Source organism: Convolutriloba macropyga, chromosome 4, assembly GCF_964194025.1.
Source record: "Convolutriloba macropyga chromosome 4, txConMacr16.3, whole genome shotgun sequence".
NCBI lineage: Eukaryota > Metazoa > Xenacoelomorpha > Acoela > Convolutidae > Convolutriloba > Convolutriloba macropyga.
Window position 1 is genome coordinate 42,458,160 of NC_134471.1, and position 19,713 is coordinate 42,477,872.

At 35.1% G+C, this 19,713-nt stretch overlaps 1 protein-coding gene across 4 annotated transcripts in view; it reads left to right on the forward strand.

The window, feature by feature from the left end:
- The window catches only part of LOC142337686 (glutamate decarboxylase-like), a 123,909-nt gene that overhangs the window by 42,698 nt on the left and 61,498 nt on the right, over nucleotides 1–19,713 (forward strand). For all 4 annotated transcript variants that reach the window (XM_075387125.1, XM_075387126.1, XM_075387127.1 and 1 more), the window contains one exon: nucleotides 13,783–14,019. In XM_075387125.1, the coding sequence (XP_075243240.1) occupies nucleotides 13,783–14,019 (237 nt within the window). The remainder of the gene's footprint in view (nucleotides 1–13,782; nucleotides 14,020–19,713) is intronic.

The window sequence follows — 19,713 nt, forward strand, 5'->3', positions numbered from 1 at the left end:
CTATAATCAGTAGCATGCCATTGTAGTTCAGGCGCTGTAAAAATCTCACTATTCCATTCAACTTCGATTTGCTTTGTATTTCTGATCGACTTCAAGTCTTCCAGTATCGCATCAGTTACGTCAACCTTGTTTTTACTCACTTCGTCAAGTGAAATTCATGTGGTAAAAGAACAGGCTGCAATTGATATAAAATTTTGATTGTTTTATATATGGTTTCAAGTGATTTGATAAAATTCTCCATGTATGAATGATTTGTATACTTTGCTAAAATTGGATACTTCCCCTCATAATCCAGTCTCGCTCATTTGAGAACATATCTTGCATGAAGAGGAAGACTCATGGCCCCAAAATTGTGAAACTGATTTTCGCAACTTTTAACTGTTTTCCGGTTGTCAAAGAAAAATCAAAGAACTTCAATAGTGCTCGATAACCTGCACTGACAAGAACATCGTTTCGATATTGGTCGTCAGAGATTTGGTCCTTCAGGGAATCTGAAATTTGATACAATCTTTTAATACCGCATGTCTTGCTAGTAGCTTATCGGTGATGTATAGCTTTTTAAGTTTTGTTGGAGAATTGCAAAAACGTTATATTTTGCTGGAACATGTGCTTATACACTTCACTGTATTTCCTAGCATCGTTTGCGCTTGTAGTTCTTCCTTTAACTAATTAATCTCGTGGGTTTAGAAGGCACAAATTTTTTCTCACCATTTGTGTATTTTCTCAGCCCCTGCATATTTTCTGTGAAGGCAAAAAGTCGAATATATTGTCCTGTCCTGCCGGTCACGGTTCCACTGTCTACACATCCCAGTGCCGTAAGAACGGCAAAAATCCGCCTCGTGTTGCTTTCTTGTGATCCAATGTGCGTCTCAGCCTTGGTCAAGGACAAAGCCAACTTCCAGCAAGTTAAATCTCTTGTTGTAAAGAACACTCAAGGGATTGAAGTTTTGATTCAGCTTGCTGTAGTCATAATTTGTATTTCGCAGCAATTTTGTAGACTTCTGTGTAATTGTTTTGTGTTGATTTTCTTTTTTAAATGCAGTCACCCTATATCGAGAACAACTTTTTCTGTCATCAAATCCTTCTGCGTGAGTGTGCAAGCTATATTGGCTATTAAATTACCCTTTGATCAATGAATAAAAAACTTAAGCATCATCGAGCCTATTGGTTCAGCCTGTTATTACCGCGCTGCATTTAGTGAGGAACATTCATAAATAGGCTCGCAACTCTGTTACTTTGGTTGATTTCTGTACTGTTTACGTTGACTGCAGTGTTGACCTCGACTATTGGAGTATCGGAGTTCAGCAATTGGTTGTGCTTCTCAGTGCATCTATATAAAATTCATGCATTAACTTAAAATTGTTGACCGCTTGTTTTTTTCCCAGACATTTCTAACATAGACATAACTTTCCCACTGCCGTGTACCCATCATTAAACTTATGCTCCTAAGGAATGGACAGCTACAAACTTTATGAGTGCCATCAGTGAAGATAAGGTGATACTTAGGAAATTGCACTGAAATAAAATCGATGTTTTTGACACGCGTCTTCTTATAATTGTAATTTTCCGGTTTTTTTTTCCTTTCGCACTCCCTCAAAAGCTCGAAATCCTCCATGCAGGAATGTCGATTTATTGAACAATTTTTTCGTGATTGTTAGATAGGGTTTATTTTTCTGGCAATTGTCTACATATAGCCAAAATTTCGTGGAAATGGAGGCAACTATGCTATGTTGAGAAAACGTTTTGCAGTTCATTGCAAATTACCGTTAAGTTTTTATTGCCTCAGACCGTTAACGAACTTCAGAATTGTGAATCATTACACGTTTCAAAATGAGCACCGACGATCCTATGTGAATGATAAATTTTAGTTCCAAGAGTTCCCCGTCTTTGTTGTAGAATGCTAGAGAAAACTCATTCCTGAAATAGCTGATTTTACTTCGCTAGTTAACAGCGTTTTCAAATAGCTCATTTTGAGAGTGCAGTTTGTTTTGGCAATGCATAGTGCAAAGAACCTGCTCGGTCACTCAATATCTATGAAAGTCTTTCTGTGGAAGAATTTTATTGTCTGTGGCAGTTGACTGCTACTACTTGGCTTGTGTTGATCGTTGATTGAACGGTAACTTTCGCTGCTTGGCGATCATGATTTGTGCAATCTTTCCCTATAAAACTTTTCCTTAGGACCTGTACTTTCCTGATCTATTCTATAATCGTCGAAGACGTTTGCGCTTTCAGGTTTATCTGGTCTGTCGAGCCAGAAGATCGCATCCTTTTTGTATCCCTCCAATGAAACGGAGATCGCTTTTGTATAAGGGGACCAGAACCATAACAATCTGAGTCTGAGCCCTTTACCTCTAGGGCTTTTTTATTGGGTTTTTGTTGCTCCTCGAGTTGCTGCAGCTCCACCTCTCTTTTCCTTTCATTTCAAATTCTTTTTACTTCAGTCAAAAGTTGGACAACAATTTTGTCCCAAAAACAAGATTTATACTTGGTTGAAGGATCCTCTTGGATGAAGATGAATTGTTTTAATTTTTGTTCATTTTCAATTGAAAGGCAGGCATTTTTCTTAAAGGATGGGGACGTTTGCACTAGAGTTCAATTCGTTACTCAGTACAGTTGATTGACTTTGTTTTTTGGCCATATTGGCTTCTCCGCGGTTTACGGTGACCAACATGCTTTTTTGATAACGAATTCCTTTGTTTGTTTTTTGGCGACTAGACAAATCTAAATTGTTAATAATACCGCCTCGATTGTCGATGAATTGCTTAATGCGATTATCAGTCTCGAGTCTCTGTTGATAGACCGCTGAGAGTTTGCCTGGCCAATCTTTGTTCTTTATATTACCCTAGCCTTCTCTTGCTTTTAGTCTCTGTTGCTGCCAACAGTTGCTTTTCTGTGTATCAAGTTGTTGTGACTCCATGACCAAGTGTCTTTCATTCGCAATTGAGAAAGCGGCTTGGATATTTTTTGGTTCTCAAGTCAAAAAATTGAACAACGGTTAGTCTTTCACTGTCCAAGGCTTGGATCAAATATAAATTGTGCTCTGGCTCCTATGAAAAGGAAATCTTTACACCACTCAGTTTGTTTCAACGGTTTCAGGTCTTCTCTTTTTGTAATTTTTGCAGTTAAATTTTATGAGCAGTATATCCAGGAAATACTTTGTCGAGTTTTTGCCATATTGAGCTGCCAGACAGCGATATGAAATTTGTTGCAGTTAATTATTTGTTATTCCCATTTTAAGGCGAATGCAAAGTAAGCCGATAGGAAAGCAAGCCGACAGAAAAGCAAGCCGAAAGTTATGTAATAGTTATGTAATCTATCAGAAATAAAACATTGTCAGCCGTTACAATCAATACTGCGCGTAGTATTATAATGCATAATGTATTCCAATGCACCAAAGAAACAAAAATGCGTTAGACATCTAGTGGGTACGGGCCTCAGCAGACCGCTGTCCATGGCCATGCCTCTCATCCGCTGTGGGATGTAATCCGGAAATAGAGGGTCGGTTAACGCGGCCAAGCCGCGACGCGAGCGAAGCGCGCCCACCGGCCCGCCAGGGGCAACTTAAAATACGGGTATCCAAAAATTTTTCGGCTTACTTGACCTCATTTTGCCTAATACTGCCTATGATGATTAATACTCCGTTATTGTCACTTTCGGATCAGTACCTCAAAGTGTGATAGGAAGGCCACAAGCAAGTACTCCACATTGTGCAGGAACGTCCTTTGGGAGTGAGACTTTTATAAAAAGAGATTTTTTGCTAAAAGTTGCTTAAGTTTTTAAATCCCGACTTTTCCTTCTTAATCCCGACTTTTCTTTTATTTTTCATCCAGTTTTATTCTCGCCTTCAAAAGTCTTAAGCTTAAAAGTCTTTACTTTCGCCCAGTTTAATCCCTCATCTTCAAAAGTCTTTAGGCCTACCTGACACGATTTGCTTCAATCTCCCGAAACGGCGCTGACCGAAATGAGCCAGTTCTGAAGTGCGAAACATTGCGGACGAAACATCACATGATGAACAAGATTTCGTTCAAGTCAGAAGCAAGCGCAAGCGAACCCGAAATCATCCAAAACTCAAATCTGAAACAATCAGACCAGTTATAATAACAAAAAATCAAAGACCAACAAAAGTTCATTTTGCCCACTCAATCAGAAATAGTTTCCCTCAACTCAAAAATAATTGCATCAGAGAACTTCCAAACAACTTTGACTTCTTTATCCAACCTGAAGACCAAAGTTCAAAAGAATGTTTGATAAACGCCTCAAATCTACAACATGTATTTCCAAACACTTCTGTTAACGCAAGGAACACTCTGCCAAAAGCCAAATCCAAACCCAGTTTTGAAATTACAAATGTTCATCATAGCATTCAAGAAAACGTGAAGGAAGAACTTCTCAACAACAATGCCATAAATGTTATCAAGGTGCTTCGGATAACAAGCGGGGACACCGGAAAACCAGCGAAACTCATTCGCGTGATAACTGATTGCTCAAACCAAGTAACAGCCGCAATCAAACATGGCGTTCAAATAGGCTGGGTGCTTCACCGCTGCGAACCAAGTAAAGAACTGCCCCACATTAAACAATGCTTCAAATGTCAAAAGTTTAATCATTTGGCAAGGGATTGCAAAGAGGAATTGAGATGTCTACGACGTGCAGGCAAGCACACGGTTAAAAGTTGCAACGAATCACAAGAACAGGCTAAGTGTGCAAACTGTGGTGGCTCACATGCAACATTGTATAGAGGCTGTCCCGCATATCAGGACGCCTTGACAGAAGCAAATAAACAGAAACATTAAACGAATTACTCAAGTGCCATTTCAAGGAAACATACTCAAAACACTCAGTCATTAACCAATACGAAAATTGCTGTTCTAATTGCTGAAGTTCTCAGTAAAATCAGAAACAGTTTCAATACAATGTCCTATAGCGATATTATCAGCGTCGTTAGCAATTGTGCCTCCAGAGTGTTTCACGAAAGAATAGATGGTCGAGAAATTCACGATAACATTAGGAAAACAAACCTGATGCAACCTGTTAACACAAATATGATTCATTCTAGCAGCTAACAAAAGCTCGAAAATGTACAACATTAAAATTTTACAATGGAACTGTCGTGGCTTAGAAAACAAAATATATGAATTGTTCTTGTTTCTGACGAACGAAAACAATGACATTGTTTGCTTAAATGAAGTCAAGAAATGGCAAAAACATTTCACACATGAAAAAAATTTCATTGTAACAGAAGCAAAAGCAAGCAGTTTTCATGCGTCAATTATCATTGCAAAGAAGGTCTTAAAGGTCAAAGAAGTCAGATCAATTACATCCAGAAAAAACAGTAACGGACAGACATTAGAGATAATCGGTGTGAACTTGGAAACAACAATCATTGGAAACTTATGGATAATCAATGTTTACAATTCACCCAATCAAAACCTAAATTTTAGTGAAATTTTTGACAGCAACCTCCAGAACATGCTCATCTGTGGAGATTTCAATTCTCCTTATCAAGAGCTCAACTGTACCTACAATACCAAAAACGGCAAAAAACTGCTGGAAATAATTGATAACGGAAACTTCAAACTACTGAAAAACGGTTATCCAACCTATCAATCCAATCAACATCAGAGCCAAAGCATGCTTGATTTACATTTCTGCAGTCTTTCAATCTTCAAATACTTTGACAATTTTCAAGTACTAGAAGATTTCGGCAGCGACAACTCATCGACACTTACTTCATTGAAGCTCAAAATTCAGACAGAAATCGATCTACAAGCCAAAGTCAATTTCCAGAAGTTCAGAAAACATGCAAAATTCAATTACAAACATTCCTGCTTGTACCCACCAAATTATCCAAAAAAAGACAATCTAAATGAAATAAACCATAACCTCATCGATCTAAATCATAAATCAATCGAACAATCCTACGTAAATAATACCAATCATCAAATTAGTTCAGAGATAATCGATCTAATCAAGCAAAAGAAAAAGATCAGGAGGCAACTAAAAGTTGCAAAGCATGACACTTTCTCTCAATTGAGAAGGAAAATCAATTTCTTGCAAAGAGAAATCGGAAGAGCAATCAAACGTTCGAATGGAAGACAAAATAGAAAACTAATTGAAGCAGCGAAACGAGCAGGAAATAAAGGGTTCTGGAAAGCAATCCAAAACCATCACCAGCGATAAACATCAATCAAGCGTTTCAAATTTACAAATAACTTTTAAAGACAAAATTGTTTTAACTGACAATAAAAAATGTGAAATGTTTAATAGCCTACTGAGTGAGACAATGAAAGAACACCAATACGAAAATGAAGATTTACAGAGGCATTTTCTCGACACAGAACAGAAGACAAAACTTCTATTAGAAGCCGATCCAAATGAAAAAACTGAAGACATTTTCTTAAGCGTAGAAGGGTTCAATAACATTTTGAAACATACAACTAAATCATGTCCCGGGTCGGACAAAATAAGCTATCAACTACTGAAGGCGCTACCAAAAAACATTAAAGCTTTCATATGCATAATTATTTCCTGCTTAATTAATAATTCCTACGTGCCATGCCTTTGGAAAGAATCACAAGTAACAATGCTTCCAAAACCTCAAAAAGACAAGAAGAAAGCAGAAAATTACAGACCAATCAGCCTTACCAATTGCATTGCAAAGGTCTGTGAAACTGTTGTTGAAAAAATCATCCTAGACCACTGTGAAGCAAACAAAGTCTTTGGATCACAACAAAATGCATACAGAGCAAATAGATGCACAACCGATAATCTCCTTGTTTTGACTCAGCATATAAGTGAAGCATACCAGTGGTCAGAAATGATGGGAGTTGTCTGCCTCGATGTAGAAAAAGCTTTTGATGCAGTCTGGAGATTAGGGTTGATTGACAAAATTAACAAAATCAGAATACAGACGAAAATCATAAAAAGGATGAATTCTTTCCTGTCGCAAAGAAACGTTTACGTTAAAATAAACAATACAAGAAGCGAGACATTCTCACCAACAGCCGGAGTCCCTCAGGGTAGCGTTGTGGCGCCCATATTATTCTTGATTTATGTTTCTAATATTCCAGAAAACTCCAGCAGAAATTTCTCAGTTTGCAGATAATTTTGCGTTATTTTACAGGTCAAAGTCCAGTCAGTTAATACAAAGCAAACTCCAAGCTTCACTCAACATACTCATAAAGTTGTGTGATAGGCTGAAAAACAAAATAACTCCAGCCAAAACAAAATACATGCTATTCAGAAATCCTTCGAAGAGACAAACAAGTCTCAGCCTAAACATCAACGGAAGACGAATTGAAGAAGCGAAAACCCTCAAGTTTCTACTAATAACAATTGCGCCACACCCAAACTGGAATGAACATTGTAAAGACATCGTAACCAGAGCAAACAAGCGAAATTTCCAGCTGTGGTGTCTAAGCAACTTCAATTTTGAGCAGGAAAGTTTACTTCTGCTGTACAAGTCATGGATTCGGCCTTTATTTCTATATGCCAACGCTTGCTGGCTCAACCAATCGCAAACGGTTATCTCTATTATGCAAAAAGCGCAAAACAGAGCACTAAGAATTTGTTTAAGTAAACCTCGATGGTATAGGGTGCAAAAACTACATGAAGAATCTAACTCACCATTTATAAGAAGCATTCAGATACGACTGGCAAAAAACTAGATCAAGTGCGCAAAAAAGAACAAAATTGAACCAATTTTACGCCTTATAGAAAAGAAAAGGCAATGTCCAAAGAACCACTGTAAAAGCACATTAGACATTCTGATTGGTTAGGCTACCTGAAAATCAAACATATTCTTGTGATTTACTGATTTAAAAATCAGAGATCACCAACTGAGACCCAAAGGATCCTTCAGATCAAAGTCAGGATCAAACCTAGGGTCAGGAAGTTTCTTCGATCCTTTCGAATCAGAAGTCGCCCGCCGTTTCCTAGGCTTTAAAACACGCTTTTGACGCTTCCAAGCTCTATAAGCCTCCGACAGTCCATCTGGTAACAAACCTTCAAGCAGAGGAAGCTTCTTTCGGGCAATCTTCAGGGGATCCCTGGCTTCATCGCCGAAGCTTTCGAGAAGAATCATCCGAATCAAACCGTGAGAAAACTTCTCCTCTGGAGGAGGACTCTCGGGAGTAATGTGTGCAGACATTTTGATATTCTCCTCAAGCGTGAAAACCAAGCATTTGTGTAAGATACGAGACAAGTGAAAACCGGCAAACTTTAGAATCAATGATTTTGGAGTATCTCAATTATGACTATCAGTTTCATTTCAAAACTCGAGACATATTCATCAGCCTCAAAAAATGAACGATAATTGCACCTTTACAGCAATTCTCTAGCACAAACGTGTGTATAATGGCGCAACACGTCAGTACACGATATGGAAAACACAGCGGGAGTTCGATCCCCCAATGCGCCGCAGCTGTCACGAGTAAACAAACACAGCTGATTGATGCTCAGCCCTTCTTCCAGTTCTAGCTTAATTCAATTTCTTTTTATTTCTTTTTTTTCTCTTTTATTTACCTATTCTTTCTTTCTTCACCCTCTCTGACAAAACTTACCTTCTTGCCTAACAATGTCCAATAACAACTGCAAACGCGGCTAGCCAGAAGTACCCAACGACAAGTAATAGCAATCAGGAAAAACCAGTAAAAACCCTCCACGGTGTTTAAAATGGTTTCGTACCTCAGTAACATTGTACAGTTTAGAGTCAACTTCCCAAATTCAATCTCAAACTCACAAATTCTTGAAACTGCTGTTGTAATAAACTTGATTGTTAATGGTTGTACATGAATTTCTCGTGGGTTTCTCATAAATTTCTCGTGAATTTCTCGCTTACTTGACCTCATTTTCAAAATTCGGCTTGCTTGCCTACCGGCTTGCGTGGCCGCCACCCCATTTTGATTAATTTTCAATTTCCTGTCTCTAAACGCATTCACCTTTAGAAAGTGCTAACAAAACAATTATTTGAATTAAAAACACAGTGAGTGTCTCAATATGAATTCAAGCTAACCTGTTTTTTTTCTGTAAACTTTAATTTTATTCTCAGGGGTTTGAAAACAATCAATGAGATCGTTTTTACTTGTTGTATCTGTTTTGAAAAGCCGTGAAATGTTGTAAAAATTTTTTAGGTTTAACAATACTGCAATGAAATTGCGCATGTTTTAGTAAATTTTCCATAAGTCTCATTTTTCTTTACAACGAACTCCTCCGTTTGTGATCTGAACGGCTATTTTTGTCTCCTCAAACTACATTATTCTCCACCTCAACAATTGAATTGCACCTCGCCGCCGTCAGTTATAAAAATTACACCGTCTCAATGAATTCCAAATAAAGAAACTGTTAAAGAACCAAGTACAAGTCAATATCAGAAAAGTGATTTCCGTTCTCTAATTTTTTATCTAAACGCTTCAAACTGCACTTTTTCCAAATAAAAGGCATTATTTGAAAAGAAAAACATGAGAGATAGCTTTAAAGAAAAATGATGAACTTTTCGTTTGTTATTTGAAAAGTTTTATATCTGAGGACTTTTCTACCATTTCGTTTGGAAAAAAAATGGTGACCAAATGGAATCGCCCTGATTTCCAAAAAAGATAGTCTACAATATATGTGTATGCAGTTTCTCTGCCGTGATAAGCAGTCTGCAACCTGATCAATTTTTGAGCATTTGTCGAGAAGGGACAAACAACAACAAAAAACATTTTAAAGACTAGCCACTTCGACAATATTAGTGTTTCAGTTTTTGTTGCTAAATTTGATACCGGTAGTTGTTCTTGAAGTGCGCTTAGATACTCTTCTCAGCTAATCTGTAAATTTTTGTACAGTTTAACAAGTAGGAATTACCCATGAAGACATCCGGACCCTAGGGCCAGTATTCAACCAATATAAACCAATCGTAGATGAAAGATTCAGAACTAATTTTCATGATTCATAACTGACGCTCAGATCCTGGTAGTCTCTTATATTTTTATTTAGTTATAGCCCATGGAATAACTCTCTCTGAAAGTGACACACCTCAGTGAACATAAAACTTTCCATTTTGTAGTCCCCGATTGTAATTGAAATATTTTAGTTTCAAAGTCTGTCGAAAGTAAAAATAAACATTTAATGAACTGATTGGTCAATGCCATTTTTGAGAGAATTTTGATTGCATCAGTTTAAAACTAGGCTGGTAGAATAATAGTACCAGTTTTTCCGCGTTGATGTATCATGAGTGATGATGTCCAAATATTTACTTCGTATCTTCATTTTTATCATTTCTAATTTCTCAACCCCCATCTCATTTGAGCTTTAAGCAATCAATGATTTTCATCTATAATTACTTGAATTTTTCAAATCAATTTTCGAGACCAATCTGAAATAATTCGACTATGAAGGACTTGAATGTTTACAAGAATGTTCAATAAAGGCGATTTTTGTTTGATGAGACAAGACAATCATTAGCAATTCAAAATTTCAGAATTGGGACTATTTATATCAAATTTTTCATTTTAAACTGAATCTTAATACAGTTAATTCAACTTAAACCATTTTAGTGTAGTATAATGATTTTGGGTGTAGAGTGGTAAGCCCGCTCTAATGACATACTAGACTTTCTACCCTTCAAAGACATCCTGCGTTCCAATTAAAACCAAATCTCTTTACGACCCACTTAATCTTTTCTTCAGCTTACTTTTTACGACACTTTTGCATCTTCTTCCAACCCGTTCCTAGTTTCCCCGTATTAATTTGTAACTTAAGAGCACAAATGTGGTGAAAACATTCCTTCATCAAATGAAATTCAATGCGCTTCGTACTTATAGAAAAAACTGCGCATTTTAGATTCTCATGTTATAAAACCATTGCCTTATTTCTTGGCTGCAAATTTTTTGTCGAAACAAATAGACTGAAGAGTTTAATCAAACATATCTGCAGCCCCATTTAAAAAACAATAATTTCAAGATTTATAATTCAACAAACATTTTGTTTATATGATTGTATATATTATATGTTGTTTTTAATTCATTTAATTCTCTGCGAATTTAAAATTCTGAAGCATTTGTGTTGACGCAAATTCTGCTGACGTAATTTTGTAATCCCCACCAATCCAATTTGTGTGAAGCAGTGGAAATTTTTGCAAATATGATGCTCGAAAAAAGTCAAAGAAACTACGTTGAATTACCACTTACACATACGAAAAGTAATTGGTGTATAGCTCATCAAAGTCGTGTAACAGTTTTCATTCAATTACAGCTTTTTTAGCAATATTTCTCACTTTTTTCAAACAACTTGTCAAAGAATTCACTCCGGGTCGAGGAATTGCCTGGAAAAAAATTTCGACTTGAGGAACGGTGCTAGGGTGAAAACGTTTTTTGTTCACAGCAAGTCACCGGCAATTTTCCGAAAGTGATCGTGGAATAACTTTGGTACAATATTTTATATATTTAAGGTAATTATTCTCAAGAGAGCAGGAGAACAAGAGAACAAATCAAGTTTTTGTAAGAAAGAGAACAAAAACGAAGTGGTTTACAAGTTTTTGATACTGAAAAGCGTTCAAAATGGAACAAATTGCCCTCTTCGGTGAGAGCTTTAAACATTAAAACATGTTTTAGAAAAATTTAAAACGAGTTTCTGCTCAATCAGCACAAGACAATACCAGTTAACATAGAAATAGGAGCGTTCAAATCCTGTTTTTACCTGTGAAAACGAACAGCCACGATTTCAAGATTACAATAATGATAACAACAATTCTGATCCTGTGAATAACTCATTCAGTACTTTAAGGCATGGGGATATTTAACCCAAGGATTATAGCCAGAATACTATACAAGCTTACTTCAAAAAAATCTCAGAATTGTGGTGAATGTGGTCAAGTGACGTTTTGCTTGACTAGTTCAATTAGGACTTATTAAGCAAGATGATTTCTTTTAGGGTCCTACTTAGATCGCGTCGAAATTTAAGACAACAAATGGAAAAATTTGTTGAAAAAAACTTTGAACAGATTTTTGATTGCCACGAGTAATTTTGTACAGTTTCAAGCCTAAAAATTAACAATTTTAACAATTTGACCAAAAATTTCGATAAAAAACAATTATCATGTTCTTTTTTCTCAAAATTTAATTCAAGTTTTTTTTAACCTCTCTCCACTTTGTGCTGATTGAAAAGTCTTGTAATGAACAAATTTTCTCTGAATCGAAGATTGTTCTGAAAAATGGAAGATTTCAGGCAATTTAGAGCTCTCAAATAGCCAAAAAAAATTGACTGTGAAATTGTACAAAAAACAGAAAATTTTTCTTTTCAAAAATCTGGAGGTGTTTTTGCAAACAATTCTTCTTACTCCATTAGTGATTACTTTTTCTGTATTTTCAAAATTAAGGTGACGCGAAATATCTAGTCTCGTGAAATCAACCAAATTCATTATTGAAAAGTAAAGCTGGACATCTTTTCATATCTTTTTTATTCGGATTACATTCTTTATAATATTAGAGCAGATCGTTTGATCTAACTTCTTCTGAAAAAATGCAACAAAAATTTTAAGAGTTGGAGAGTTTATTGACTGCCAGTTTGGAAAATTTAACACGAATTTTTACTGAAATTTAGAATAAACTTGTTAATCTTTTCTTTGTATTTCGAAATTGCTCGTCGAGTTGATATTATCCAGACAGAATGTGGACCTTGATGTAAACGAACATAAACTAAAGTGTTTATTGATTGTGAAAGTTATCACATGAATAACGAGGAGGGTTTTGGAGAGGAATTTTTTTCTCTCTTACATGTTAGACAGAAAGAGAGCACGGCGAAAAAATTGCAAAAGATCTTAAAAAAGACTTTAAAATGCGGTTTTAAATATGTTCAAAATCAAATTGTTACAAAATTTAAATACAATTGGTTTGGTAACACTTTAGCGAGATGTTGAGAAAGCAACGAATTGGCCCTTTATACTTATGACACATCAAAATTGACAAAAATGTGTGTGCAATGTGTGTGTGTGTGTTATTTGTGTGTAAGAGAGAGAGAGAGAGAGAGAGAGAGAGAAATTTTCTGAGACAGTTAGTTCCTATAAATGTTAGACACAAATAGATGCAGAGTGCAAAAACCAGACAGAAATTATTAAAAAATAGGAAAACTATATTTAAAAACAAATAATATTTTCCTCCTGCTCATGACACATTAGAAATGACAAAACTTTTCGAAAAAAAATCATTTATAGTTTAGTACCAAAAACATTAATACTGATACAATGATTTTAACCATTTTTCACCTTTTTAATTGGAAGAAAACGAAAGGACCTATTTAATCGTGACCAACCTTGAGTAATGATTAGTTGCCAAAAAGAGAAGTTTTTAAATGTTTATTGGTGTTGGGGTTTTCATTAGTGTGGTTTTCTTTGTGTGTATGTGTGTGTAATGTGTGTGTGGTGTATGGTTGTTTCTGTGGTTTGTCTATGCTTAGGTCCTTCAATTTATACTACACTCATCTTTCTAGAATATGCTAAGGAGTTATCAAAAAAGACGTTTTTTTTGTTTCAAACAGTACAAGTATTTTTCTCCGATGCATATAAATTGCTTTCAGATACTCTCAACAGTTTCTCTACCGGCAATGCATGGTTGTTTTGGCAACCTTGAGAGTTACGTTGGAACATACTGTGCTATGCACAGACTTGAACGAGCCATCTTGATCATGTTAACTTAATTTTTTATTTAAAAAGAGCTAATAGCGATCTCGCTAGTGTTTTCTTTTTATTCGGGTATGGTCATTTGCAACATGATATTGCTGTTGTAATTGTTTATTTGTGTGTTTTAGATATTCTCCCACATGAACAGTTTCCACATTCGAATACTGGAGAGTTCCTTCGCTCAGTAGTGGACGAGTTGATTGACTTCATTGGACAGACTCACGACAGAGCCCAGCCTGTTCTCGAGTTCCACCACCCCGCCCAATTGAGGGGAAATTTGGACCTGGATGTGCCGGAGACACCAGAACACCTGGCCCAGCTGCTGAGTGATGTCAAAGACACGTGTAGATACGCTGTTAAGTCAGGTATGTTTGGAGACAGAGAATCAAAATCTCTTCGCTTGTTTAGGTTGACAATTGGGACGATCTCGGATCCATGGGACAGATAATCCTTAATAGTAGTCGATTCTAATCAGCGAGTTCGTTGTCATTTCCAGTTTTTAAAAAAAATGTTTTCACTTGATGTAGAAGGGATAACGACAGGTATTTAAACTCGCAACCATATCATTAACACCTAATGAGTGATGTGACAACATTCTGACGAAATCACATCAGAAGATTATATAATTTTAATCCATAAGGTCCTGTATCATAATTAAGTAAGTCTCAACATAGCTTGAAAACCAAAGTTGAGGCTACTTAATGTTGGACAAAATAAAATATACTCCGTTTTAATATCCCCGTTCATTAACTTCATTGAGCTGACTCAGCTATTGACACTTCTTTTTCAATTCAACTTCAACTCAACTTTTATTCATAATTTTCCATTCTCATCTGCATAAATGTGCTATGTTATTGTACAGATATGATAATAAAAGGAGCATGATATCCGCACAACTCTATGGAAGTTTTCACTCAAAAGTTAGAATGCAAAATGTATCTCACAGATTTTATCATAAAAGAGTTAAAAATTTTGAATATAATTTATCAGAATCAAAATGTGTTCTATAATACTCAATTCAACATAGCATGAACATTATTGTTGTCAAGTTCTGTTGAAAAACAGAACCCAAACGCAAAATTTTAATTAAGAAATTGAAAATACATTTTAAAAATACAACAATGATATTCTCTGGCGGTCAGAAAAAATGTGTTTATAATGTTCTTGCAATTTATGCATTCGATAGATTATCAACAATTGTCAAAGCACACTGGACCATCTGTCCTATTAATGTTCTTTACCAGTTCCTATATCGTAGAAAAAACCAGAACAGCCATCAACCAATGACTTATTGCCAGCCGCTTGCTTAGTTAATTCGGGGCAAAAGTTGAACAAACAACGTCCTAACCGAACAGCTAAGCCAGTCGCTCACCTAGTAAATTCGGGGCTTAGCTGTAAGAAATACAGGGAAAACAACAGCAAGTTGCACAGCTTTTATCTACTGAACAATCTTAATCGTTAACATTTTAAACCAAGAAAATGTTCATATTTTTCACATTCACTCACTGATATCTTTATCAAAATTAAGTTACGGTTATACAACTAACGACATAATACAGTGCTATGCGCGGTTTGGTTCAGTGGTTTTGAGGTTGAGGTTAGCATAGCACTTTTAACTGCTTCTCATTATTCTTTCTGTATTTTACTTCTTTCTTCAAAACGTTTTAATTTTCTCTTTGAAGACAAATTACTAAATGATGCAACAGCACTTTTTCTAATTTTCGCTCAATTTATTTTAACGCGTCTTAACGCTTGCCTTCTTAACCAAAATTACACTTTTTATGGCTAGCGCAGCCCTCTAATTCTTTGATCAGTTGAGGCGCAGCAATTCAATCCCCAACGCGAGCGCAGCCCTATTACAATTCAAAGAATTTGAATTGTATTGGTGCGCTGTCTTTTTTTAAGATCTGTTAACACATTTTCATGATTTTTGAAGTCAAATTGGAGTAGTGATTTTGGTCACGCCGAAACAGGAACTGGAGCGAAAAGGCGAGTCGTTTCGCGGCGTGAAATTTTTTAGCTCTAAATTTAAAGTGCAGTGAGAAAACGATGTTTGAACGAAAATTCGCAAATCCCAATCCAATCATAGTCCGTTCTAGGTCTAGTTTTTTTAGTCAATGAAAGTTCTTTGAATTGTACGTCAGGACTTGTCCTGCTATGTTTTTTTGTTTACTGATTTTTTATCTACTCTTTCCACTCTCAATAATTATTACTTCTTGAATAATTAATCTTCATAAACGACTTTTTTACTTTGAATAAAAATTTATTGATATCTTACCACGCATAGAAAAACGACGAATTAATCAACTACTACGAGGTTAGCCAAGAACACCAAGAAAAAGAGTAAAAGCCAGCAGAGCCAGCAGAAGCCCTTAACGACGCTTGAAATGGCTCCCAGCAACAAGAGCAATCAATTGGTTTTAAAGGAAAAAACACTGTATAAACAGGAGCATAAACTCATCTTTCCAAAATTGCGAACTTTCTATTTTACTTATTGATGCCTTTTAAATTGATTGAACTTGATTGTACATACATTAAAAATAATAACGCTGTATCTGATTTAGTATCAACGATTGTAAAATTTGCTTGTATATTTTCTATTCACTAAAAAATTCGATCAACGAAGCTGGAAGAGCTCCAGAACGTCACTTACTAGGTTACAAATTGAAAACTGAAGACAATCTGAAAAAATTGTTAAATATATTAACAACTGTGGATTTTCATCAAACTACAAATCAATTTGACACAAATAAATTACACAAATTACTTCATCACTGTTATCAGTTGTCATTCTAACTTCTCCCCAGCAATGATTTAGGAAATGGTTAGTTTTCGTGCAATAAATCTGCTTTAATTCACTAAAAAAATTAAAAATGAAAAGAAACAGAGGAATTTTTATTTGCGGATAAAAACATTTTGAACAAAAATTTATGTGGATATCAAAGAAAATTGTCGCCAAAGTTTTTATCTCTAAATTTTTTATATAAAAGGTACAAAATTTATACAAAAGATTTGCTTATATGCAAGATTATATAGTTTTTCCTCAAATGTTGTATGATTCACACAATATATGACATCGCGTGAAGCCAGCAACGTTTTTTGACGTTCTGGGAACAGTATATTGGCAATAAAGAGCATGTGAGTTTTACACGTAACGGAAGTGCGCGAGAAATAGTTTGAAATTTAAATTCTTTAACGTTTGAATTAAAAGAAAATAGAATGATCACCCGTTTCATTAGAATGCTCAAATGCTGCAATTTAGCTACTATTAGCGAATTGAGAAAATTCGAATAAAACTAATTTTCTGAAGTCCACTGCACATTTTTCTCATCAGAAACCAGAACACAAAATTTTTTACAATTCATCGAAAAAACTAAAATGACCTTTCAGCCTTAATTATATGCTCTCAAATAAAGCAAATTTTTAAATCACAGCCGTAACTCAAATATTAAAAAAACAAGATTTTTAAAGTGCAAGCAGGTATCACGTATTTCGGATAGCAAAATTACGTAAATATTGATTATATAATTTTTCAACGAATTTTAAAAGTTCTTCTGGATTTTGAATCCGTATTGAGTACTATGCCCGCAAGACACTAATTCTTTCACTTTTTTCCCGAAAAGATGGGTCGGAGTACAGCATTTAAGATTCGTTTAGGCAAATGTTTTCTCTTTTTGTCAGAAGTGACATTCTCATTTTACAAAGCTTTTGCTTTTGGGAATAAATACTAATATTAAAGACGCTGCTTTTTCGATGAAAAAACTAAAATTGGTGGATTTTTTGAACGTCTGATATCATTTTTAAGTACATCCGAGGCTACGCTGAAACTAGAATAATTAACAAATTTTTTTTGAGCTTTTCAGCCAAAATGTTTTTTCCCTAGATGTTGGACAAGATAATTTGGAGGTCATTTGTTCGTCTCTGGAAACTGTAATTAAAGAGCATGCTCAACAAAAAACCCTCTTCATTCGACATGACAAGCCTAAACTAACGCTACATCAACAATGGATATCAAAAAATACAATAAAAAACTTCGCAAAGACATCAAATAATAACAACAAAAATGATTTGAAGCAGGAAAATGAAAAACATCTGCTAGATGTTTCAAAACTTAAAAAGTGCAAGAGAAACGTGGAATTTTATCAATGAAATCAAAAACAGTGAAAAAACACAGACAGAAATATCAAGACTCAAAAACAGTTTTGGAACGGTTTTGACCGATGGAAATGATATTGCCAATCTTCTCAACTATAAACTTTCAGCGTTAGGTGAATAGTTTGGTAAAAAAAAGAACGGTATCAATTCTGTAATAATGCGGCACGCCACAAGAACAAATTTGTATTCAAGTATACGACAACCAAGGAGATATTTGATATACTCAACAATTTAAATGTTAAAAAACCGTTGGGTTCATCACTCATTCCAGCCTGGGCTTTAAAAGATGCAAGAGAACACATAGTTGAACCTCCCTGTTTTTTGTTTAACCAATTCTTAACTGAACAGCTTTTTCCTGACAACCTTAAGTGTGCCCACGTGTTGCCTCTTTTCAAAAAAGATGATCCTGAAAATCCGATAATTTATCGACCAACTTCGCTTACTGGAGCTCTAGCTAAAATTTTCGAAATCCTTCTTCGAAATCAAATATTAGCATATTTAGAGAAGAATAAACTGCTTGCAACAACACAGTTTGGATATCGAAAAAGTGTCAACTACAGATGCTCATTCATATTGCACTGAAAAAATCAGATATGATCTCAATAAAAAAACTCATTACAGGAGCTTTTTTAGACCTATCAAAAGCTTTTCATTCGACATCACATCCTATTCTACTGCACAAAACTAAACCTTTAGGTTTTAGTGAACAAACAAATACAATTCTAAAATCTTATCTAGACAACAGTGTTCAGAAAGTCAAATTCTCGAAGTATGAATCAAATTGGATAGCACTTATCCGTAGAGTACCACAACGTTTTGATCTAGGTCCTCTGCTTTTCAACATATATAAAAATAATATGAAAAATGATATTTATGTGAATTCTGATATAATCCACTACGCTGATGATACTTTTAATTTTTTCAGTGGACAAACAATTTCTGAATCAAAATTATATCTTGAAAAATGTATTGCTAAACTCATTCTCTTTTTCAAGAAAATTGGTTCAAAAGTAAATGAAAGCAAAACCGAATTAATTACTTTTGGAGCCCCTAAAATGAACAAAATCGAAGAAATAGTTGTTAAGGGATGTACAGTTCTCGAGAAAAAAGTCGGGAAATACTTGGGAGTTCATATTGAATGTAATCTTTCTTTCGATGAAGAAATAAAAAATGTACTAAGGAAATGGCTGCTGGCATAAAGGTCATTTACTCAATCAAAAATATATTTCTTGAAAAAACTAGATCTGCTTTACTGAACGCTTTTGTTTTGAGTCATCTGCATTACCCAATTGTTCTATTCTCAGGTCTTAAAATCACTACAATTTACTCTAAATAAACAACTGAACTGGGGGATAAAGGCATGTTTCAATAGAACCAAATTTGACAGGACCAGTGATCTCAAGATCAAACACAAAATCTTACCTGCAAAAATACCTCATGAAGTATCGGGTTATTATATATTTTATAAAGCTTATAAAAGCAGATCTACCAGCTTTCGATGAACTCAAGTTAGCCACCCTAAGTGCTAAAATGAATGACCGTACAAACAAACTGTCATTTGGAGCAAACCAAAAAACAAATATAATGCAAAACTGTTTTTCAAAAAAAGCAATTGACTGGTATAACGATTTACCTCTCGCCTTGAGGCGGAATATCCCTAAAAAGGTACAATATCTCAAAACTACAATGAAAAATCATTTCTGGAATGAGTTTCAAAAAAGACCCAACGGTTTCTGGATCAAATTTTTTTCTCAAATCTTTCAAGTTCAATCTTAATTTGACTTAATTCTAGGTCGTCATTTATTCTTCTAAGAAAGGTTAATTGAAGGATTAGCATTTTTTAAACTTTTCTCTTTTCTCGAAGTTGTTAATTGTAGAATTAGCATTTTAAAAAATTTTTCTCA